The sequence below is a fragment of the Trifolium pratense genome, linkage group LG7 (genome assembly GCF_020283565.1).
Source record: "Trifolium pratense cultivar HEN17-A07 linkage group LG7, ARS_RC_1.1, whole genome shotgun sequence".
NCBI lineage: Eukaryota > Viridiplantae > Streptophyta > Magnoliopsida > Fabales > Fabaceae > Trifolium > Trifolium pratense.
The window spans coordinates 4,711,377-4,735,787 of NC_060065.1; the positions used below are offsets into that span (position 1 = coordinate 4,711,377).

At 33.1% G+C, this 24,411-nt stretch overlaps 4 protein-coding genes and 1 non-coding gene across 5 annotated transcripts; 1 reads left to right on the forward strand and 4 right to left on the reverse strand.

Moving 5' to 3' along the window:
- Positions 1-85: 85 nt before the first annotated feature.
- On the reverse strand, positions 86-3,549 carry LOC123894436 (psbP domain-containing protein 5, chloroplastic). The gene is made up of 10 exons (XM_045944441.1): positions 3,194-3,549; positions 2,998-3,109; positions 2,309-2,358; positions 2,093-2,160; positions 1,908-2,006; positions 1,191-1,250; positions 860-919; positions 714-768; positions 534-583; positions 86-320 (listed from the first exon to the last, which is right to left on the reverse strand). The coding sequence occupies exons 1-10, from the start codon at positions 3,435-3,437 to the stop codon at positions 222-224; spliced, it is 897 nt and encodes a 298-aa protein (XP_045800397.1). The 5' UTR covers positions 3,438-3,549; the 3' UTR covers positions 86-221.
- Positions 3,550-3,719: 170 nt separating this feature from the next.
- TRNAR-UCU lies at positions 3,720-3,792 on the reverse strand. The gene has a single exon. It is a non-coding gene; the product is annotated as a tRNA-Arg (tRNA).
- A 1,493-nt stretch (positions 3,793-5,285) lies between these two features.
- Positions 5,286-7,797, forward strand: LOC123894750 (dnaJ homolog subfamily B member 1). The gene is made up of 3 exons (XM_045944814.1): positions 5,286-5,824; positions 6,298-6,677; positions 7,070-7,797. Exons 1-3 carry the CDS (start codon positions 5,660-5,662, stop codon positions 7,506-7,508), a joined length of 984 nt encoding a protein of 327 aa, XP_045800770.1. The 5' UTR covers positions 5,286-5,659; the 3' UTR covers positions 7,509-7,797.
- Positions 7,798-7,960: 163 nt separating this feature from the next.
- On the reverse strand, positions 7,961-14,167 carry LOC123894749 (death-inducer obliterator 1). The gene is made up of 5 exons (XM_045944813.1): positions 13,844-14,167; positions 11,400-13,560; positions 10,138-10,258; positions 9,215-9,271; positions 7,961-9,125 (listed from the first exon to the last, which is right to left on the reverse strand). The coding sequence occupies exons 2-5, from the start codon at positions 13,505-13,507 to the stop codon at positions 8,178-8,180; spliced, it is 3,234 nt and encodes a 1,077-aa protein (XP_045800769.1). The 5' UTR covers positions 13,508-13,560; positions 13,844-14,167; the 3' UTR covers positions 7,961-8,177.
- A 3,629-nt stretch (positions 14,168-17,796) lies between these two features.
- Positions 17,797-20,857, reverse strand: LOC123898043 (E3 ubiquitin-protein ligase At1g63170-like). The gene is made up of 4 exons (XM_045948891.1): positions 19,604-20,857; positions 18,834-18,959; positions 18,460-18,745; positions 17,797-18,364 (listed from the first exon to the last, which is right to left on the reverse strand). Exons 1-4 carry the CDS (start codon positions 20,140-20,142, stop codon positions 18,128-18,130), a joined length of 1,188 nt encoding a protein of 395 aa, XP_045804847.1. The 5' UTR covers positions 20,143-20,857; the 3' UTR covers positions 17,797-18,127.
- Between the last annotated feature and the right edge of the window lie 3,554 nt (positions 20,858-24,411).

The window sequence follows — 24,411 nt, forward strand, 5'->3', positions numbered from 1 at the left end:
CTATCACCATTCTTTAAAAAGGGTTTTTACCTAAAGAGACAAGTTAGAGATAATATATAGTATATATAAATTATTAGTAGGGATCTGGAAAATACTGAAATAACTCAATCAAAACAAGATTCTATTTTAAATTTTGCTCTTCAAAGAACATAATATGGTTACACGAATTTCACTCCACAAAGGTTACTAAATGAATACAATAAGAACAAAATTTTGAGTTTTCACCAAAATCTCCAGGGATCTTTGAAAGGAGGAACATAATTTTCTGTTGGACTGACAAGGCGGAACGAACTCACTGTCTTTTCAAATATAGGTCCCATCTGCATAAAAAATTACTAGAATTAGAATGCTAAGGTTTCAAAAAAGGGAAGAAAATAAATATATAAGTTTTGTACCAATCAGATTTTGATCAGAAGATGATGTGAAATAGTCTGATAGGTAAAATTTCAGTAGAAAATGAAGATTTGAATGTAATATGTAAGTATGAGTATATACACACAAACGCATGAGAGAGAGAGAGAGAGAGATATTACTTTTTTCCACTGCGGGCTGAGGGTTGAAGCGCTGATTGAGTACAGATAACCTGAAATCAAGCACAATTAGTAACAGCTGATACTTGATGTGAATTTCCAAAAAGTTATACTAGCACAATTATGGCTCTCATCAGAATGCATAACATAGATATAAAGTAGCAATAGTTTGAGAGAGTATACCATCTCTTTCTGCTGTTGAAGCAAGATAATGCCGGTAAATTCCTGATTCTTCAGACTGTACAACAATCGTTCGCAAGTGTAAAGTAATAATCAAATACACCGCAACTTTTGCAAAAGTAGAAAATGCACCAAGAGGAAATACTTACCATTGTATTAGGCGATTTGCGAATAAGGTATTCATAATACCAGTAAGGTACACCATCAATCTGTGAGGAGATAGATAAGCTCAACAATGCATATACTTGATCTAAAATATGTAAATGTGTAGCAATTTTAAATCTCTAAATATTTTTATTATCATAACAAACATATGAAATGTTTTGGGAGATTTTTCTTTCTTATTTGAAGATATCTTTTTATATCAAATTCATTTAATAAAAAGTCATATATATGATGCTACATGCTCGTGCGTGCATGCATGTGTGTGTGTGTGTGTGTGTTGGAAACTAATAAATAATGATTATATGTTAAGCTTACTTCATCAGAATGTGCATCGAGAACTGAACTCTCAGCTGAGCGCTGAGCTGAGGTAACTCTCTGCAAAATATTGTAAATATCAGAAAAAAAAATTTAAGGATTTTCTCTACCGATCACAGGCAAAAACACCTTTGTGACGTACACAATTGGATGTCACTCTTTCCTAAAGAATATACCTTCAAAAGGCTATGTTAACATATACAAGTTCTCAAATAAACCATTAGAATTCATATTGATCTCAGCAACATAAGACATTTCAAATATAACCATCCAAAAGCTAAAAAGGCTTGACTATTATGTAAGTAGTTATAGGAATTTAACTTCAATCCTCTATTCAATATTAGGTCAAAACATCTAAGTTCAATGTTTAAGTTATGCCGCAAAAGTCACCTATATTTTGACCATGTCGTCTGTGAAAATGCTCGAAACAGATAATACTAATTCAACATGTTAGCTTATCATCTATATTATAAAGTTTTGCCTGTCATCCAATATTTATGTGATCATTTTATTATGGCTTATCTGGTTCTCCTATGGTTTTAATTAGAGATAATCTCTAGTGAGTAATGGGAGATGACTAAATATCTGAATTTCAATTAATACTAGAAGAAACAGTAGCTATTGCTCGGGGTTAGAATTGATTCCGATAAGTATAACTTTGTTTACAACAAGAATTGCATTAGCACCAAAATCCATGAAAAAGGAGCGACAAGTTACCAGTGAAGATTTCTCAGCTAAAACCGAATCAGCAACACTTTTTGCAGTCCATTTGCTCTTATCCTTCAAGTTTATAAGGCCTGCACTTGGAGGGCCTATCTGAATTTAATGCAACAAAAAAAAACTGATAAAGCATTGAATGGATAAATAAAACTTATGTGACAAGTTTGAGGCCAAGGAAATACCGTGACAGAAATTATGAGATTATCAAAGATATCAACACGTTCAGACACAATACGTAGCCGTGCATTAGCTGCAAGGAATTTACAGAACAATTTATATCTAGAAACGGGAATCTACAAGCAATCATCCAGCATCATTATGCACAAAACACAATCTCAATTCTGAAATTCTCTGATAAGTTAAAGTTTTTCCTTGCAAAGGAAGACAGTAAAACTTACGAGAAAGTGGTGCAGCTGATGAATATCGTTCAGGCTTTCGGGATTCTACCCTTTAAATATATGGAAAGAGTTAGATTACTTAAACAATCCAGAAAAATTTGCAGGCAACAAGTGCAGTTGTAAACCAGTTAATTTAATTATAGTTTCATTAACACACAATGTTCGACGAACCGAAACAAGAAGTTCATTAAACTTATTATTGATATTTGTCGAACGCGTCATTATAAAGAGTAAAATTTGTTTTAGCCATATGGCATCATAGCAAGTAACAACTATAAATAGAGAAATAAGAGGGTCTCTTTGATATCAAGAAATGTTTTATGTTTTCACTTTCAATTATAAAACTATGACCTTGTTTTCCACTATGTTTCCTATTTTTAAAGATAATGTGTTTTCACTATTTCATGTACTAATAACCTTTCTCTAAATGTCCCTGGCAGCTCAATTGGTAGGGACATCACCTTATATATGCGGGGGGCCAGGGTTTGAACCCCGGACACTGCACTAATTCACCTAAGGATGGAATTTCTAACCATTAGGCTACTTAACCAAAAATATTACCTTTCTCTAAACATTAAACAACACAAAAACTTAGCAATTAAAAGTGGAAAACAGAAAATTATATTTCAAGATAAAGAGACACAAAATAACCAAAAGCAAGTATTGTAATTGGCCACATTTATACATACCATTTGAAGACAAAATTTTTAGAGGGAAGCTCAACAGGGTAGAGATAAGAATAAGCATTGGTTTCATCTAAAAAAGAAGCCATTTTTGGCTCTTCTTCTCCAGCAAGAGTCACTGCAAGACAGAAGAATTATGATGATAAAACAAATATATCTCAACAAGAACCATAAAATGCACGAGAGATATATAGATACATACCAGAAAATGGAAGACATGTTAGAGATAGTGAAGTGAGGCCTAACAGCAACAAATCCCTTCTGGGTTTTATAGAAGAAGAACAAGAAGTTGAAAAGTCTCTTTTTTGGTCGGATTTGTTTTGGTTAAGGATTAACCTTGTACTGTTATTACTGTTGTTGTTGTTGTTCCTGAAGATAAGGTTGTTGTTGGGAAGAATAAGAGCAGAATTGTTGGAAGGACATAGACACAGAGACTGTAAAACCATTGCTATTGTTATTGTTGTTTGTCGTGTTAGCTTCAAAATCAATCTCCTATAACATTATCTCATTTTCAACACCTTAGCTTATAGCTTTTCTTATTTCAATGATATATGATATGATGATAATGCAATGAGTAAATATTTTGCACTTATAAAATTCCCTTTTTCAAAGTAACTAAAATCTTTTTTCTCTTGTGTCAAAAAATAAAATAAAAAACTTTTATCTCTCTTTTTTTTTTAAAAGGTTATGTTATTTTTTTTCTTTTTTAAAAAATGAAAAAACAAAATCACGCCCAGTGGGACTCGAACCCACAATCGCTTGATTAGAAGTCAAGCGCCTTATCCATTAGGCCATGGGCGCTTTGTGTTAAAAATACTATGTTATAACGTTTTAAACATTTACTATTTTTCTTGGTTATTACAACTTTCTGTTTCTATGATCCTAAATTTTTTATTTAGTTAATCAAATTATTCACTTCAAGTGGTTAATAAACTCTTTTAATACAAAAAGCTCGAAAAAATCCGAGTTTTATTCTTGATTAAATTTTACTTACCTCACGGACGAATTCTAGATTACCGATACATCTTCCCTCGAAACTAGAGATAATTCCAACAAAAAAAAAACTTTTTTTTTTGTCAAATTATTTAGTGACTAAAATTTTACTTTTTTAATAAAGAGAATAAATAAGAGTAGCAAGGTTCGAACCTAAATCCCTACATATTCCGTATTGGCCCGTTTGGTGCGCAGGATAGCATAGTGACAGGATAGGATATAAAACAGGATAAGGATAGGATAGGATAACAGCAGGATAACAGTTATACTCAGTTATCATATCCTGTGTTTGGTGCACACAGGATAACAAACATGATAACTATTATATTTTGTTTTTAATACATACTTGCTCATAATAATATGATAAGATATATAACATATTTAATTGACAAAATTACTCTTGTAAAACAATTGTTATTTTTTTAAAATTATTTTGTAATACTTTGAATTTTATAAATAAAAAATATAAATAAGTAATCAAATAACTTTATATAATTTAAAATAAAAATCATGAGAAAATAATCAAGTTTAATTTTTTATATGAATCATGATCAAATAAATAACTCAATAATATATACATGTTAGATAAGCCAAATAAATATATGATATATCTCATACGTAAATAATAAAACTACTATTGCAAAAGAATTATATTTAATTTTTTATAAAATTTAAATTAATATCCCTATTTGTCAACTTTTTAATAATAAATTTACTTTAAAATATTGTAATTTTAGTAAAGTTTTGATTTTTTAGAATATATAAATTACAAAATTACCCCTGTGAAAAAATCACATATATATTTAAAAATTAATTATTTAATTATTTATATTTTATTAATTTTATTTTATGTATTTTAAAATATATTTTATAAAATAAACCAGTAATTTTTTTTTCTTATCCTATCCTGCTGGTAACCCAGCTCAAATTCAGGATAAGAATTATAACTAGAGAGACAGGATAGGATAAGCTTCAGGATTAACTTATCATATCCTGCTATATCACCAAACACTGGATTGCGGCAGGATATGATACAGTTATCCTATCCTGTCTCTTATCCTGTGCACCAAACGGGCCCTATAGGATTTAATTGATATGCACCGACGGTGTAAAATAATTTTACCCTGTCAACCAATATCAATCATGTTTTCCGCCACATCACCCCACTTTCTTGATTTGACATGACAAAATAATGGTTATTTATTGGACGATTGTGTAAAACTATTTTACACCATCGGTGCATATCAATTAAACTCTTTCGTATAATATTCGATTGAACTCATTTTGTTTCAATTAACAACATAATAACATGATGTACCCAAAAAAAAAATGTACCAAAAAAAAACAACATAATAACATGATTATCAAAAAAAAAAACAACATAATAACATAATAATGCATGCACACAAAATCGTGGCGTTGTAATATTCAAATATTTTTCAATGCAAACCCCGTAATAAAAACGTTACCTTGCAAAATTCATCAATTCTCATATTTCTGAATTGTTAAATTAACCAATTTTTGTTTGCTTTGTTGATCACAAAGTTATCAACTTTGCAAGAAGAATAGTTGATTTTACAATTTGGGTATCCATGAAAATAATCTAAATCTCAAGATTCTTATATTTTACCATTTTACAACATTAATTCAGATTTTATAAAGAAGAAAAAAAAATATGGGTGTGGATTATTATAATATATTGAAGGTAGATAAAAATGCTACAGAAGATGATTTGAAGAAAGCATATAGAAAATTGGCTATGAAATGGCACCCTGACAAGAACCCTACCAACAAAAAAGAAGCTGAAGCCAATTTCAAACAAATCTCTGAGGCTTATATGGTAACAAAATCATTCTCATCTTTAATTTTATTTTTTCAATTTTCCTTTGTTTTTGTGTTGCATTTTTTGTTTATAGCCATGTTTATTTGGGAATTGAATTATGTTTTCTTATTACATGTAATTTCATTATTTAGGTTAGGAATGTGGATATGATTGTGCAATAGTACATGGACAAAAAAATAAGACAAATTGGTGGTTTTAGATTCGTGCTTGAAATGATAATATGCCTATGTTTGATATCACGGTGGGTATGTCAGAATCACGGTGATTCACCGTGACTTTACACAAGCTAAAGAGTCTAGCTTTTGAAAAATCACGGTGGATCACCTTGATATTCTGGCATATTCACTGTGATATACAGACAAATGTTAGTAGTTATTTTGTTACGGATATTCTGTGTAAATTCCGTATGAAAGAAGTTATGTAGTATAAATTTTTCTTCTTGTTTAGTAACTACATGATTATCAATTTAGGTATTGAGTGATCCTCAGAGAAGAATTGTTTATGATCAACATGGAGAACAAGGGTTAAATGATAATAGGCCACCACAAGAAAATGAGTCATCTAGTGGAAATAATCCAAGAAGTGCAGAGGATATCTTTGCAGAATTCTTTGGAAGTAGTCCTTTGAATTTTGGATCATCTGGGCCAGGGAGGTCTCAGAGATTTCCATCTGATGGTGGTGGAGGAGGTGGATTCAATGGAGATTTTAATTTCAGAAAACATAGTGAAAGACCAAATACGCCGAAGAAACCACCACCTGTGGAGACCAAATTGCCTTGTAGTTTGGAAGAGTTGTATTCTGGTTCTACAAGGAAAATGAAGATCTCAAGGACTGCATTCGATGCTTGCGGGTACGTTTTATTTATCTGTGATTGGATCCTCTGCAACGCGGCTGCACTTGGAGTTCAACGGTCAGTGCAGCCGCTGCAGATGATACTATCCAACTTATTTTGACCTTTATATGTTGTGGTAATTTTCTGATGTTTGTAGCTCTAGTTAGAAAAAATTACACCTTGTTTTTATTTTAGCCTAGGAGCATATTTGAATTACACAAGCACAGGCGAAACTTTATTAGAAAGATTATGAAATAAGCATATGTCAATAAAAGTTATGTTCATCTTATTTCCTTAAACTTTCAATCATAAATTATGAAAACAGCTTATAACTTATATAAAAACAAGATGTTTGGCTCATGGATCAATTGTTCTAAGGTGTCTTTTTATTCTGATGGCAAAAATTGCAGAAGGGAAGTTAAAGAAACTGAGATATTAAGCATTGGAGTAAAGCCAGGATGGAAAAAAGGAACAAAGATTACATTCCCAGATAAAGGGAATCAGCAACTAAATCAACTTCCAGCTGATCTTGTATTTGTGATTGATGAGAAACCTCATGAATTATTCAAGAGAGATGGGAATGACTTAATTGTGAACCAAAAGATAACACTAGCAGAAGCTATTGGAGGAACTTCATTAAATATTAGAACACTTGACAAACGTAGTTTATGTGTTCCAGTTAAAAACATTGTGAGTCCTGGTTATGAGCATGTTGTTTCTAATGAAGGAATGCCAATAACAAAGGAACCTGGTCATAGGGGTAATTTAAGGATCATATTTGAGATTAAGTTCCCTACAAAATTGACACCAGAACAACGTGCTGGACTAAAGAGAGCATTGAGAGGTTGATCAATGATTCTTCTACTTTTTTCAATTCTTTCTTTGGCTTTTTTTTCTTCTATTTCATTTATCAGTTTCTCAATGTATACTTTTTGGTGTAACACTAACATGGCTCTTCTTATTGTTGTATTCTATTCTTTGATAAAACAGTAGTAGTATGTAAACAGTAAATATACTACTAATATACAATAGGTTATAAATTGCACATATCAGAACGTTTTCACACATTATATTCTTATGGTAAAGTTTTTTGGGTTATAATCTAATAGGATGGATAACTCAAATGATTTATATATCATATTATGTTCTTATGATTAATTCTACTTATAAGAAGACTTGTACAACTTTCCTAAAGACCTAAGTACGAATATCACATAGAGTATTAAGTAGTTGGCACTACATATAAAGCATACAACGTAACTAAAGCAACTAGGAAATTTAAAACTATCATCAAATAAAACTCACGGAATATTCTATCGTCCATAATTTATTCATCGCAAAGATAAAGCAGGATATGAAAAGAAAAGCCATTTGCCCGTTCTACTATCTCAACGAGGTATTGATGTTACAAAAAGATTAAAAAAAACAGCCTGACACTACAATAAGTTTACATGTCTACAACTAAAAAAAGAGATTAAAAAAATTGAGTAAAATAAAAGGGAACTGAAATGAAAGAAACTAAAGTCCTCTACTTCTAGACCATGGTGTTCCTTGTGTAGGTGTTCCATAGGGTTGTGCACCATTTGGTTGTATATTGTTACCCTGGATTGGAGGAACCCACTGAGGGCCAAAGTTTCGTTGTACATGTGTTACATTCATAGTGGGTTGCAGATATTGTGTCGGCATAATTTGTTGCTGGGGTAAACCCGCAAATGATTGATTCACAGTGTGAGGTCTAAGATGAAAATTATGCATAGTTTGTTGGGTAGGAAACTGATTCTGGTTGTTGATTTGAGGTTGCCATTCAGGTATATCATCATCGTCATCATTCCAGGGCTGAATTGACCCACCAAATTTGTCCTGCCAGTTTACTGAAGATACAGTTGTTTTGTTTTGCCCATATTTGTGTACAAGTTCTCTCATTTGTTGTGCAGGACGTGAAGGGGTTTGGCCAACCGAGTGAGATGGGACCATAACTGGTCTCATAGGTTTTTGAACCAAGTGTGATGATGGATTTGAACTACCGGAAAAATTATACTCCGGGAGGTCATCCTCGACCCGGGCAACCGGTGGCCCGAATCCAGGAGGAACTTCGTCATCGTCATCATCACCACCCGGAGGTTCACTCACGGTTGTCTTAAACCCCGAAGAGGGTACTGCATTATGGGTAGAATTGACATTCACATTAGTATCTTGGTGTCTTCTACTAAAGTTTTGCCTTTTAGAGCTATGTTTGTTGTGTGATTGCGTGGTGGGAGATATAGATGTAGTTATATTAGTTTTTCTCCATACAATAACACCAATTAGACCATTATCAATAGTATTAACTGCCTCAATTTGTTCCTTTGGAAGTATCTTGCTGAGCATTTCAACTGTTTTCTTATGTGGTGGGCAAAAGTAAAGTTCAACTCCATGCACAGGTTCCCCAAATCCCACTCTTTCGTCCAAAATATATGAGTCAGCCACCTGCATATAATATTATCTAATTATAACAAACAATCCACAACAAAAAAATGGGGATAATAATTAACCAATTGAATAATAATTATCATTACCTCACGGAGAGTTGCTTGCTCCTCAGGGGTGGAGCCTTTGGAAATAAAATGTGAAACCTGCCACAAAAAGAAACTTTGTAACTTTTTGTTTACTGAAAGAAACTTCGCAACTATATATACATAGCCCAAAAAGAAAGTTTTTCATCATATTACAATCAACCCTCTATCAGTAATGGTAATATTCAAATAAAAAAGCAAGTGGCTTCATTTAGGCAAATTATACAAACTACTTAGCTAAACTCGTCTATATTCTACGCTGTAACATCATGATGCCATGCATCTCACCCACACCAACTTAAGTAGTCAGTTTCATAGCCTCCTACCTCCCCTAAAATAAAAGAGTCTGTTGGGAAGATTTTTCCGCACTTTTCCGCAAAACTTAAATTCGTTATGGAGTATTAAATTTTCCATCCCATTTTTTATAGATGTCAAAACATTGGTGTTTCTACATGAAACATGGCAAGAAGACCAAAAACTGTTTTACTCAAGTTGTTAGACATTTTAGTGTATTTATGAAAAGAAACAATATTAATCTTATAGTTATAATCCAACTTAACCTTATAATCCAACTTAACCGTGAAAAATGCTTTTACAAGTTATACAAATCCCAATATTTACGTTCTCCCCCCCATAACATGTTTTCATTGTTTCATCCTGACAGCCTTAAAAACTGTGTCATTAGTCATATACACTATACAACTACCAGCCACTCTACTGACTTTCTTCATCTCATCGACAAAAAAAAAAAAAAATAAGAAGGCACACTGCGTATCATGATGCTATCGTTTAATCATGTGATGGAAAGAAAAAATTAGCCTCAAGCTGCAACATCTTTTTTCATTTTTAATCATTGCTTTATATATGGCTGGTGAGATAAACAGATGATACACAAGTCTAGCACAACAAAAGAAAACTTGAGATACCATTATGGCACGAGTTCTTGACTGTGGAAGCTCTAGCAGAAATTTTTCAAATGCATCCAGTCGAACCCTTCCCTTGATCTCGAGAAATCCAGGCCAGTCTTTGGTAGAAGTTTTCTCACCACTTCACAAAGAATATAATGTAAGATCAGAAAAAGGAAAAACACAAAAAAGAAATATTAATCCTCTTCAAACAGTGCATATCAAAACTATAAAACTTTCAGTGAAATAAGAAAATTAAAGTGGTTTTTGGTGTAACACACCAACCCCACAACATATATAGACCTCTGCAAACAAAAATGGGCGCAAAAAAACATAATCTAATTTTAGCAAACATCTTCCACCTTCTTCAAGATATACAGAAAACAGTATTTAAATGCCACCTTTGGGATTGTTTGTATAGACATGTAAGGCATTGAAAAGCACAAATTATCATATATACTCTGAAATAAACAAATAAACATGCCTAGTAAACCATAGCAATCACGAAAGAAATTGGAAGAAACAATAATTTTCTAAAAGTGAATTCCTCTAAAAAAAAATAATAACTGCAAACTATTTAGAAGAAGCTAAAAAAATTGACGAGAGGCAGTTAAATAGTATTGTCCCCAATATTTTGAGGGGTTGTTCCATAGTCAATTATGAACCCTGTGAAGAAACTAGATAATTGATAAAACAGCCTGACTAAAACCGCATTCACAAAAGGCAATTGTAATTTGCAGTTTTATTTACCAAACAAAATACACAAAACAACTTATGTGTTCATAGGATGGCCATGTGGGAGTAGATGGAGAAAATAAATATAAATAAGGCTTACAAAAGGGACCAATTAAAACACATGCCCTAGAGAAATCTCATCAAACTTGTTTTTCATGACATTAAATTATGCTTGTGCACAATTGCAATAGAGTTAAACTATAACGTGAAATTTTGATTCAGTGACCATAAGGGACCACATTATGTAGGATGCCACATATTTAATGCAAGATTGTGTGCAGGCTTAAACAAATCACAAATCAGTGCCAAACAAAATCTGAAAGTCACAGGCATAAAAGAATGACAAAAGACAGCAGATTCCAAAATCACATCCAAAGTCATTACTGCCCTTGTATATGGTTCAATTAATAACTTCCATGATATTATTGATCTTTTTTGCTTAACATGCTAGATGAAAAGAATTTAGCAGTTGTCATAATATTTGGATTGAGTTCAGAGAAAAGAAACAGTTTATCATAAAGATGCACTAAAAACTGGTAGAAGAGTACCTTTTGAAGATGCTAATGACTGAATCAGTGGTTGAGATGTTTGGCTGAAGCATTCCCTCCCAGAGGCATTCACCCTTAATGGGTGTAGTTTTCAACAAATTGGAAGTTGGCTTCTTGCCATCAGTTGATATTTCCTTGGTATGTCCGTCAGTCGGCTTTGTGTCGCGTCGACTTTCACTGTATTTTGCATCAGACGAAACGGACCCTGCTTCCGTGTTAACTTTTTTTTCTTCCTCCACATCTGTGCTTTGAAGCTTATCAGACTTATTAGCACTGACATCATCTTGCTCACTTAAAGTTAAATCAGAAGATTTTGATTTTGATCCAACCCCGGAAACATCCTTGTCTGAGCTAGGTACTTTTCCAGACTCTAGAGGTAAATTTTCAAATGGTGGCTCAGAATCAAGGGCTTCCATGAATTCATCAAAAGTTTCTGGAAGAAAGTCAGGGACCTTCAATGCATCATCAGTCATAAGCCCTTGCATTGGATCAGTCCCATCATTGGAAGAAATGGTGATGGAAAATTGATTATCCGTCTGTAAGTTTCTCTTTTCATTGCCAGTGTTCACATCGCTTTTGATTACACCAGGTTTAGAAGGAGAAGTGGCACCCACGCCCTTTTCAACTGGTCGGCTTCGAACAACAGAATTTTTGCCACCGGACACCTCTTCCACTGGAACATTGTCTTCATGTTCAACTTCCACTTGAAATTCACCTTTATGTGTTTTCCTGACTAAACGTCTGATATCAACATCCGAATCGGGTAAAACCACCATTTTATCAAACTCCTCAGCCTTGGCTATCCGCCACTCAGAAAGCTCCTTCGAAGCAAGTTCCTCGGCAGTCATGGAACATAATTGTTCTGGAGGAATTTTACCAAACATAACCCTTTCTCTAAGTTCAGGATTATTGCGATCTTTCAAGTTGAACAAAAGAGACCTTCCCTTCTCTTTGTATTTCTTATTCACGCCTCCAAACAGTTTGAAGAGCTCTTCTTCTATCCTTGATGCTAAAAGTTCAGGTAAAGGGACCACCTCACTACAAACTCCACCGGTTTCCTCAGGTTCCAATTTCTTCTCTAACATATTTTGACTTTCCCTTTGATCATCCATGTCCATCATATGGTCGATATCAGGAAATACCCAGGAAAGACCATTTCCCTGCAAAAGTTCATCTTTCACAAAGAAAGTGTCGCTGAAAGGAACATCATCAGTAGTCAAAGTGTAGTTAGACTGGAAATCTTGCTTATCAGAAATCAGCATATCTTCATTGTTTGCCACGTTTGTGAATCCCGCTCCAAAGTCCTTAGGTTTTTCAGAAAAATCTTCAATAGATGTACTATTCATGTGCTCTCCTATCACATGGTCAATGGAATCAGCCGCAGCTAAAGAGGAATTAACAGATTGACAAATTTCCTGCCGTTGCTCCACAGCAGTGTCAGCGGACACAGATGCTGATCCAGCACATTGAGAGCTATTGGCAGTATCATTTGGTTTGTCATTGTTTGAGACTAAAGGTTTATCTTGCTGGGATACCAACGCCAGAGCAGAAGCTAATGATTCTCTCATCTTGGACCTAACAATCTTAGATGATTCAGATTGAACCTTGGAGGATTCTTTCATCTGTGCAATCTGATTTTTAGAATTTGAGGACCGAGGCGTCCCAGATTTGCTGGAGGCGGAATCCGTTTGTGTTTTTCTCTTACTAAATGATGCTGAATGCTGCATCCTAGAAGCATTTGATGGAGACTGGATCTGTTGGGAACCTTTGTTTGATCCTTGCTGCATCCAAGGTCTATTTGTCATTGGTTTCTCCCGCTTGCTAGGTGTTATGAAGCTCCCCGAAGGCAGTTCAATCGTTGCCTTCCGCTTAGGAGCTGCTGACAGATGATTTGACCCTAAATTATTCAACATTGTAATCTGCCGATTAGAAAGCGGTAACCCTTGAGGCGTTGGTTCACCGTTCGAGGTCCCCTGCACAGAATCACTTGATACAGGACGCACAAGTCCCGACGAATCAACCTTGTTCATAATAGGTTCCAATTGAGCCATCTGCCGGCTGGTTACTGACTCGGAAACAAAATTATTCGACATTCCAACCATTAGCATTAACCATCAACCATATAGAACAACACAATTCACAATTCAAAAACAAAAATCACCTGAAATAGTTCAAAACACAACACAAATCAATTAATCACTTTAACAGTCATTAAATTCGATAATTAAAAACAAAATATCATCCATACACTAACAATCAATAATCACACAGTGAAGAACCTAAAGCTAAAGCACCGAACGAATCAAATTAAACAAACAATTAATCAATTGAATAAAATAAAAAAATCAATAAGATTCTATAATTCAATCGAAAATAAACAAGTAGTAGTTAGAACGAAAGAAATTAAGAATTGGAATTAGAATGAATTGGATCGATTACATTACCTTAGGAACGGAAGATTGTGATCTAGCGAATTGTAAGGATGGTGATGAAAAGTGATAAGAGAGTGAGAAGTGAAAACCCTAACGAGAGAAAACCCTAACGAGAGGTTCGTTGGAGGAAGAAGAATAAGAAGAAGATGATAACGAGAAAGAGAGAAATAAGAAGTAGCAGTATAATAACATAGCCAAATATCAGCCGCTTCTCACGTTCTTGATTCTTCTATCGATTTTATCCCCTAAACGCAGCGTTGCACGATACATTTTTTTTTTTTTTTAAATTAAAAAATTAAGCTAAACAAATCTCATTACAGTCAAAAACAAAATGTCAAAATCTCAATAATACACCTATGTTTCTAATTAATACTCCCTCCGTCCCAAAATATAAGCAAAAAGTGGTCAACCAAAATGAATGTATTTGGACTAAATTTTTAACCAAATACATCCACTTTGGTTGACCACTTTTTGCTTATATTTTGGGACGGAGGGAGTACTAACATAGGAAAAAAAAAGAATATGTGCCGACAGTGTAAGATAATTACCGTTAATCAATATCAACTATATTTTCTGTCACATCATCTCATTAAACCTCACTTTCTTAATATGATGTGAAATAATACTTCATTCTTATTGGTTGTCAGTATAAATTATACTAACAGTGCGTAGTCTTTAAACTCTTAATAATAATAATTAATTTAATTCAATTCCTTAAATTCAATTCAACTAAAATCATGCTTTTTTGGAAATGAATAAATCGTTTTTTTTTTTTTCAAATTCAACTAAAATCTGTTACTTTGTAAAAAAAAAAAAAAAAACTAAAATCTGCTACTTTTTATTGGAGCAAATCAAGTTTTTTTAACAAGATGGACAAATCATGTTACACTTTCACTTTTATAAAGATATTATACCAAATTAGACTACTTAATAAAAAAAATATTATATCAAAATTAGAATGCATGAGAGAAAAAAATGCATTGTTATAAATTAGTTTTACATTCATGTTTCCTAAAAAAATATTATATCAAATTAGACTACATGAGAAAAAAAAAAAAAAAACATGCATTGTTGTCAATGTGAGATTGTGGTGGATTACTTGAAGGTCGACATGAGTTTAATGGTCGTACATCGTCAGTGTAAAATAATTTTACACTGACATCCAATAAGAGATCATCACTTTTATATCATACTAGCGGGCCAGGCAGGCGCGTTCCGCGCCTGCCTGTGTCTAACTTATGTACAAAAAAAAAAGATACGCCTTATGTTATGGTGAGTTTGTTAATAAAAGATTTTTGTTGCTACTAAAAAAAAGCAAGGGTAATGTTGGTATTATGAAAATTCTACCCCAAAACTCATGTATTCTTTTTATATATTATAGTATAGAATAGATATAGATGAAAAAACCATAAAAAAAAAGAGAGGAAGTTAAGGGCAATTATGGAATAATTAAAAAACCATAAAGGAAGTTAAGGGCAAAATGGACCAAAAAAAATCCAGCCCAAACTCCCTTATCCCTTTTATATATTGTTATAGAATAGTATAGAATAGATATAGATGAAAAAACCATTAAAAAAAAGAGAGGAAGTTAAGGGCAATTATGGAATAATTAAAAAACCATAAAGGAAGTTAAGGGCAAAATGGACAAAAAAAAATCCAGCCCAAACTCCCTTATCCCCTTTATATATTGTTATAGATAAGTAGTTGCAAAATAACCATACATGAGTGAGGTGATGTGGCAAATTGGTGATTTTCATTGCATGTTCATGTAAAACTGTTTTACACTGACCGTGCATATCCTTTAAATCCAGCTCGACATACAAGATGTTGGAGGAATTTGAAATGAAACGAAAGAAACATGTGATCCAAGCACCATATGGATTGCGAAGAAGACCTCTAAAATCAGCCCGGATTGAGGTATTGTGGCGGTTGGCATCAATATTAATAACAGTGTAGTCAAAGGTTTAGACGAGTTTCATTGAAACCACATGTCTTCATTCATATGGGGTGAATAACTCGAAAAACAAGAATGGAGTGTGGATGTCATGTTGTGAGCTTCAATGAAAATAAAAAATAGTCATAACGATACATTTATATCGAATATACAAGTGGAATTACGATAACGCCAGACCCGCCATATATCAGTCGTGAAGATGTTAACATTAATGTCAGTTGCGCCGAGATTAAGTCAAATGTAGAACGTGAATATGTTTTTCGTTCTTAAAAATATAACGAAATTTTATTTTATTTCTTAAAAATAAAAATTAGATGTTTTCTTTCTCCCTAATTTTTTATTTTGTTTTTTGTCCTTAATGACCAATTTATGTTTATTTTAATGTCAAGTTTATAACATTTTTATGTTAAATAATTTTATTATTTTTTGGGTAAATGGTGTTTTACCCCCTGCAAAATAGGTGAAATTTGCGTTACCCCCCCTGTAAATTTTTTTTTTTGGATTACCCCCTCGCAATGTGAAGATTCCGTCAATTACCCCCCTCGGTGCCACTTGGATTTGGAATCTTCATTTTTGCTGATGTGGCAAACCTAGGTGGCACATGACTGGACAAAAGTGATTAAATGACATGCTTACGTGGCCTTTAATTATTTTTATACTTTAAATAAAAAACTTTTCTATTTTTTTTTTTTATCTTCATCCCTACTAACATGACTTTACAATAACATCATCAATAAAATCCAGAAAAACAAAATCAACAAGAGCAACCCATTACCATCAATAAAAGGAAAAGAACAACCGCAACAACTTGAAGGTGATGAATTTACAAACAAAATTCTAGCTGGAAAATTGCTGCTGATGTCGTAGCTCGACGACGGTGCGCGCGGCGGAGGATATCGTGATGAAGCAACCAATTGACAGAACCTTGAATCTGTTTTTGTGATTGTAATTATCTAGATCTGAAACTTTTCTTGTTATTACTTTTTTTAGATATAAAATTTTAGGAACAAAAAATTAATGAACACATTGATGTGGTGATTTTCATATCTGATCCTTTCATTGTTGTTGTGGTTTTCTATATTTGAACTTTTTGAAGAACAAAATGAATGATTCTTTTGGTTGATTACTTGTTGTGGTTTCACGTTTTTCTTTAATGAGAGAGGCAGAGGCGAGAGATTGAAGAAGGATTCTATGAGTTTTCCGGCGAACGTCTCGCCGGAGAAGATGACCGGAGACGGCGGAGGTGGTGGCGGAGAGGCACTCTAACTTGTTATTCTCTTCACTAAAGTCACAAAGGTGGTTGTCTCGTGTAAAACGGAGATCTGTAGAGGAAGAAAAACATCTTTGAATTGGAAGAAGCTCGCCGGTATCTGGAAATTCACAGTGGCCTTCATGCCAAAGTTTCTAAAATCCATCATTGATTCTACTGATTTTTCCTTTTAATTTGTTGTTGATTCTAGTGGGCAAAATCCAACCTTTGAAGTTGTTGCGGTTGTTCTTTTCCTTTTATTGATGGTAATGAGTTGCTCTTGTTGATTTTGTTTTTCTGGATTTTATTGATGATGTTATTGTAAAATCATGGTGGTAGGGATGAAGGAAAAAAAAAAGCAAAAGAAAATAGAATTTTTTTTTTTAAGTATAAAAATAATTAAAGGCCACGTAAGCATGTCATTTAATCACTTTTGTCCAGTCATGTGCCACCTAGATTTGCCACATCAGCAAAAATGAAGATTCCAAATCCAAGTGGCACCGAGGGGGGTAATTGACGGAATCTTCACATTGCGAGGGGGTAATCCAAAAAAAAAAATTTACAGGGGGGGTAACGCAAATTTCACCTATTTTGCAGGGGGGTAAAACACCATTTACCCTTATTTTTTTTACAATCAAATCTATATTATTATTTTTTTACAAAAATCTATATTATATTTTAAAAATGCAAAAACATGCCAAAATTTTGTCCATTTGAGACTAAAAACAAAACAATTTTTTTTTTTGCAATGAAAATTCACTATATTTGTAGGGACAAAAATTTATTTAACGCAATAGTATAATTACAATGTAGCGTTTGCTTGTATCATCCCATTATTTATCAACAACTATGAAAATGACGAAACTAACTGCGTATTTGATTTACAACAAGTTTGACATAATCACGACGTGTCATTGATTTTGACAAGCAAAATTTACACTTTTAACATGTAACAAAATACGACATATATAATCGTAGTTTCAAATATGCACTAAGATTCATACATCAATCCAAGGAAAAGAGTGGGCAGATAAGAAGTTTTACAAAACTGCATAGTATGTAATTTGTATATGACCATACACGTGCAACTATATTACAATGAGGAGGTATTGACATTACTATTCTCAACCCTGCTATCACCCCTTTGTTGGGTGGAATTTTCCTCGCTGACTACTCTTGTTGGATCCCCAGCAACATCACTCTTGCAAAGCGGGCATAATGCATTTATCTTCAACCACTTGTCTACACACTCTTTGTGGAAAAGATGTGAACATGGCAATTCTCTCAACTCATCTTCATTTTCATAATTCAGGATGCATATGCAACAAACCTGCACACAAGCGCAAAATATACAACAAAACAAGTATCATGTGTTTTACTTTAGTGTCCCGATTTCTGAATAAACAAATATCAGTTTGTACTTACAGCATCTTCTCCAGATATCATGCGTTCCTTTTCCGTTCCTTCGGCTACAATTCCACCTTCAATAGTTGTTGGACTGCTTTCGTCTTCATTTTTACTTCTCGTCGTTTTGAATTTATAAGTCGGTAAAGCATTAATAGTTTCAGAGGTTGCACCACGGGTTTGTGTTACATCCTCTGTGACCCCAAGAGCGGAGATTATACAAGGAAGACAGCAGCAAATTGTTAAACATAGAATGAAGGGCATTGCGTAACCGATACAACTAAGAGTAAGAAACACTACACATAACCTGCCAAGCAAAATGAAGCACCATTTATTATGCGGCGCCTCAAAAAACACAATCTTAAATATAAGAGCTATTGAGAGGTTATACATACCGGTACAAGTTAGGCGCTTCATTGGCGGACGAGGGTCCTCCAAAAATCCATACATTTCCGATAACAAACCATATTGCAAAAAATAAATCTACAATGATTTTGATGTATTCCACGAGTATCTTTAGTCTGTGAATTAAATGTAAAAAAGAGTTTAGTAACTTTATAAACTTCATCCTAGCTATTAGCGATTGGATAGTACATTTTTAAAAGAAAAAAATAAATATGGAAATGCAATAGACCATCTCAATTTGTTTTTCTTGATCATTACACAAGTGACTTTTTAAGCCTCTTGAATTATTTGAGTTGTGATAGTATCATTATATATTCTAAAGAATAGTCTTATCACAAAAATTCACAAAAAATGCAACTTTAAAATTTATGCACAAAGTAGGGATGTGAAACAAAACAATACCCTAAAGATCATATTCTGATTGCGTTATGAGTATATCGTGTATGAAATTTAATGTAAACAACTTAAGATAGGTTCATGAGTGATTTTCACAAGCTCTATATGATAGCTTATGAAAACAAGTTATAACTTACATGAAAATCGTTTTATTTTGTTTTATCTTTTGTTTAAAAAATAATTTGTGATATACACGCTTAGGTACGTTGTTAATCCAATCAAGATCTAAAATGCATGAATTTAGCTATAAGAATTTAACTATAACTAAATAATAATAATAATAATAATAATGATAATAATAATAATAATAATAATAATAATAATAATAATAATAATAATAATAATAATAATAATAATAATATACCTCTGATTCATCACCCATGAAACTTGATTGGTTCTGGAGGAAGCCGCAACAACAACATGAACATCATCTTCACCTTGAATTGTGGTGGAATTTGAAAGAAGTGTACCAGAAGGATCATCAATGGTAGAATTATTTTGAGATAAATATTGTTCTCTAGTATAATAATAACGCCATACGAGCAAAGGGAGAGAAACAATACATCCAATAGCATAACCAACAATCCAAGCAAACAATGGTGCTTGTGGATGTTCATATCTTGACGAAGAAAGAACAACAAAAGAAGCAACAATTTGACTTAATGTGAAAATAAATTGTAAAGAAATCCAAAACCCTGAATTCAACGGACTCCTACCGCGCCCTCCTCGTGATGATGAATCTCCTCTATTCAACCTGGAATTTGACCCATTTGAATTTTGACGAGAAACACGCAATCTACCACTTCCACCCCCACCAAAATCTTCTACCCCATTAACACGAGGAGCCGTTTCAGAAGTTGAAGTTGATATATCAATGATGACATGCTGAGTAGGATTTGCCATCAACAATAGAAACCTAATTCTCCTTCAGATTGAGGTGACATATCATTGATTTGATCTCATCAAAGAAATCATGGAGTTGAACAACAACATTGGAAATTCTCAACGTTGTTGTAACCTTTATTTTTTGTGTCGGCAGATTTTCAAAATTATGATTGAAATAAATGTTAATTAAACATGAAAGCTTGTTTTCTGCAAGATTAAAAGGCTATACCTAAAATGTAATATGAGGGCGATTAATAAGTGTAACACGAAGAAGTTAATTAATTAGGTAATTCAGTTTTGTTCGTAGGAATATAAATATGAATGAGAGAGATATTTAGTGATTGAAATTAAAAAACCGTAAAACCTTCAAAGAATCCTAATCGTTCTAAATGGAAGAAGAAGAAGAATAATAAGAAAATATTAATTTGAAATGAAAGGGAGGAAGTGGGGGTCGTTATCTCTTCTTCTCAAATGCATAATGAGAAGGAAAAGACAAACAAGAAATGAATGGAGTCATGGGCATGTCAAACTTAAACCGTGATAATCTTCACACCACACATTTCGTAATGCACAGACTTTTTTTATCTTTGGAGAATCAATCATTCTTTATTTTTTCTTTATTTTTGACAAATCTTCCGATTTATTAGTTAAGAGATTTTCATACAAGATCCTCTTTAGTCTTAAAGAAAAAGGAATGACGAGACAATAACTCAGTGATACATGCCCTAAATTTAATAAAACAAATTCGTTCACACTAATTTAAGTTGCTTTTGTTTTTTTACTAATTTTTAATTTGCATTTGGCATGTCGTGCTTGATTCAATTTCACTGCCAAAATCTTTTATTTTCCATACGCACCAGTCATGAATTGAACATGTGACAAAATAATTAAGATACTTAAATATATATCACCTGTGTCAAATGCATTTGTTGGTATCCAATTTTTTCTTTTAATCAATTGGTTTTTTAATCACATGTATGAAATTGGTTGTTGGAAAATATCATTAGTTAATTTATTTTTTTTGTCAAATTGTTTAGTGGTGAGAATAAGACACCTTAAATATGAAGAATCATAAGTTTGAACCCGCGCCTCAATATATCAAATATCATTGCAGTCACCAACTGAGTTGTACTTACATGACAATTCAACTTTCATATTAAAAAATTAATGTGTTTTACAAAAAAAAAAAATTGTTTTTTTTACAAGACAAAAAATATTTTTTTTAATAATCCATTTATTTATTCTTTTGGGTTATCATGTTATAGGTACAAAATTTTCAACACATTTGCACAAAATTGACTTTTTCCTTCCAACTAAATATTCTCCGTACACAAGAGTCAAAGATTGAACTCATGATCGTTTGCTTAAGTAGATTCAAATATCTTATCAATTGAATTAATTCATTGTTGGTTATTAATCAAATATTTATTTATAATTTAACTTACATGTACCAATAGTGTAAATAAATTTTACACAATAATTCGATCATAATTCTTCGATCGCTATTTACTACAAAAGTTTGAGTTGCATCACATCTAACTTAAAAATCATGATTATATTAGCTGATTTGTGCAACAAAAAAAATTAGGCAGAGAGGGATGTAAATTATTATTTTCATGTGTTTACTGCAACATAAATAGATTATTTTTATTTATTGCCTAAAAAAAAAAACTTTTGCGCACATATTCAATTATATCATATCATATAAGTATTTTTGGAGATATTTTAAGAAGTGAAATAATAACAAAATAACACTGAAATATGTTTTGATTGAATACATCTGTGAAATTTATATCTATATCTATACCTATATATAAAGATGATACAATTTTTTTGTATGTGGACTTTTCATAATACCAACAATACCATTGACTTTTTATTTTAGCAACAAAAATCTTTTATTAACAAACTCACCATAACATAAGACATGTCTTTTTTTTAGCCGTAAAATTTTTTTATTAACAAACTCACCATAACATGTCTTTAAACTAATTTTATTTTAGGAAAAACATGTAAACTAATTAAAGAAAATTTCAAATATAATAATTGTAATAAAGTAAAAAACCTTCTTTTTTTGTTACAGTAAAAAACCTTCAGTACAAATTCAAAGAATAAGAATCATTTTTTTTTCTATAAACTTATTACATGTCAAGTTGTTTATTTTAAATTTTGGAAAACCCTAGTTAGATCCCTTGAAACACCGGTTTATAAAATTAAAAGTAGTAAAGTCATTTCAAAATTTATGTAGTCAATATTTTTTTTAGAGTGTAATCAATAATTTTAAAATATAAAAACTATATTTTCAATACATAAGTTACCATGTTTACTTCCCTAATTAATGCTTTTGGTTAGGAGATACAATAGTTAGCAATAGCATGACCCTTATGTTTTTAATGAATATTTTGTCAAAAAATCAAAATAGCATAGTCCTGCAACTTTGTTTAATAGCATGCGTGTAGATGCTCTAGCATTTGTAGGTTGTGACTCGAGGTCTTATGTGATGTTTTATGAGTCGTGTTCAACTCAAGTTAGTTCTTTACTTAGTACTGACGTTATTGGGACTAGTGTTCCCGTACTAGTTAGTTTGTTACTATGGGCTCCGCCCCTCCATTTTATATATAAAAAAATGTATATTGTTTTTTTTAATGATAAATTGTTAGTATGTTAATTGTTATGTTAATTTTTTATTTTATTTTTTTTTACACGTTGTCAAGACTTGAACCTTAGACCTCCAACTCATTTAGGGTGTGATTGGTTGTGAGAAGAAATTGGGAAGAGAGAAATAGGTGAGAGAGAGTGTAAGAAGAGAAAAAGATAATAAATAAAGTAGATTTGATGTATTAATTGGTATGAGAGAAAGAAGAGAGAAATAGAGATGAAAGAAATGTGTTCTCTCTCTTTTCTCTTGCTTTTTTTTGAAACAAACAAACTTAATGCATTTCATTAACTAGTAAACGTTCAATACATAAGGGAATAATCTCATATCGATAGAAACTAGCCCAAGAAGTGGTCGCCCGAGCAAGAGTATGAGCAACCATATTCGCTTGTCTCCTAACAAACTTCACTTCAAAGTTTATGCATGATAACATAATTTTGATAATGTCAGCAACAATTAAACTAAATTCTGAGTTACCACTACGCCTAGTTCGAATAGCTTCAGTCAGCACCTGTGAGTCGCTTTCAAATTGAACCATATTCAAACCTCTAAGATTGGCTTTCTTCATGGCCTGCAGGAGCGCCCATGCCTCTCCTTCAACCGTTGACAAGGTGACATGTTGTCTTTGCGCGAAACCAGCCACAAAATTACCTTCATGATCCCGAAAGCAGGCCCCCATCGTTACTACCCTATTTTCAACAAAGAAACAACATCAACATTACATTTCACCCAACCAATGCGAGGTTTTTCCCACCTATCAGTAGTAGGAGGCGCAAAAATATAGTTCTCCTCACGCTTCAGGTGGTGAACCGTAAACCAATCATTCCACGCGTCATATACGATTCGCCCGACTTGGTTCGGTAAGATGGGACTGTCAGTCCAAACTACATCATTTCGATGATGCCAAATGCTCCAGCAAAGCGTCGCAACTCTAGCCATAGTGGCTCGATCTTCATGTCAGCACATTGAAAACACTCTATCTGCGGCCAGGCCCCGCCGATACACATTATATCCAATACAGACAGCGGGCCAGCAGCCTGCCAACATTCTCGAGTTGCAATGCAGTCGAAAAAGACGTGGAGGTCATCTTCAATCGTATTCTCGCAAATAGGGCAGTGTACATCACAATCCACACGTCGTTGAAACAATCGAGCTCGCGTTGGGAGGCAACCTCGACATAAGCGCCATAGTAAATGTCGAGCTTTGTGGGGCGCTTGCGCATTCCAAATATCATTCCAATTACCCTCCACATGGAATTTATGATCCCGCACAATATGACGCATAGCTAACTTGTACCCGGATTTAACGGAGTAGCAGCCATTTCTTTCTTCATTCCAGACAAGTTTGTCTTCATGAACTGACGCGATGAGTGGTGTGTTAATGATTAAGTTTGCCGTTGGACCTGGAAATAGGGTTCGGATTTTAGCAATATCACAGGCCTTATACTGATCTAATAACAAATCGTTGACAAACATTTGGTACACACCTTCCTCTTGAGGAGAAGGAACCCAACGTTCATCACTACCACGCAACCAGGGGTCCTTCATAATATTGATTTTATCCCCACCACCTATACTCCGCCTTGCTTTAATTACTTTGGAAACCATTGAATCCAAATTTTGAACAATGTG

What these genes read in the sequence shown, in the direction of transcription:
- LOC123894436 (XM_045944441.1), bottom strand. Translation starts at nt 3,437, where the DNA reads ATGGTTTTACAGTCTCTGTGTCTATGTCCTTCCAACAATTCTGCTCTT. An exon ending in AAAAATTTTGTCTTCAAATG is followed by an intron (nt 2,359 to 2,997) that starts GTATGTATAAAT and finishes ATATATTTAAAG; the next exon opens with GGTAGAATCCCGAAAGCCTG. An exon ending in TTCAACAGCAGAAAGAGATG is followed by an intron (nt 584 to 713) that starts GTATACTCTCTC and finishes GCTTGATTTCAG; the next exon opens with GTTATCTGTACTCAATCAGC.
- LOC123894750 (XM_045944814.1), top strand. Translation starts at nt 5,660, where the DNA reads ATGGGTGTGGATTATTATAATATATTGAAGGTAGATAAAAATGCTACA. An exon ending in AAATCTCTGAGGCTTATATG is followed by an intron (nt 5,825 to 6,297) that starts GTAACAAAATCA and finishes TTATCAATTTAG; the next exon opens with GTATTGAGTGATCCTCAGAG. An exon ending in ACTGCATTCGATGCTTGCGG is followed by an intron (nt 6,678 to 7,069) that starts GTACGTTTTATT and finishes CAAAAATTGCAG; the next exon opens with AAGGGAAGTTAAAGAAACTG.
- LOC123894749 (XM_045944813.1), bottom strand. Translation starts at nt 13,507, where the DNA reads ATGCTAATGGTTGGAATGTCGAATAATTTTGTTTCCGAGTCAGTAACC. An exon ending in GTCATTAGCATCTTCAAAAG is followed by an intron (nt 10,259 to 11,399) that starts GTACTCTTCTAC and finishes TTCTTTGTGAAG; the next exon opens with TGGTGAGAAAACTTCTACCA. An exon ending in AGCAAGCAACTCTCCGTGAG is followed by an intron (nt 9,126 to 9,214) that starts GTAATGATAATT and finishes TATTATATGCAG; the next exon opens with GTGGCTGACTCATATATTTT.
- LOC123898043 (XM_045948891.1), bottom strand. Translation starts at nt 20,142, where the DNA reads ATGGCAAATCCTACTCAGCATGTCATCATTGATATATCAACTTCAACT. An exon ending in TCATGGGTGATGAATCAGAG is followed by an intron (nt 18,960 to 19,603) that starts GTATATTATTAT and finishes TTTAATTCACAG; the next exon opens with ACTAAAGATACTCGTGGAAT. An exon ending in GAAGCGCCTAACTTGTACCG is followed by an intron (nt 18,746 to 18,833) that starts GTATGTATAACC and finishes TTTGCTTGGCAG; the next exon opens with GTTATGTGTAGTGTTTCTTA.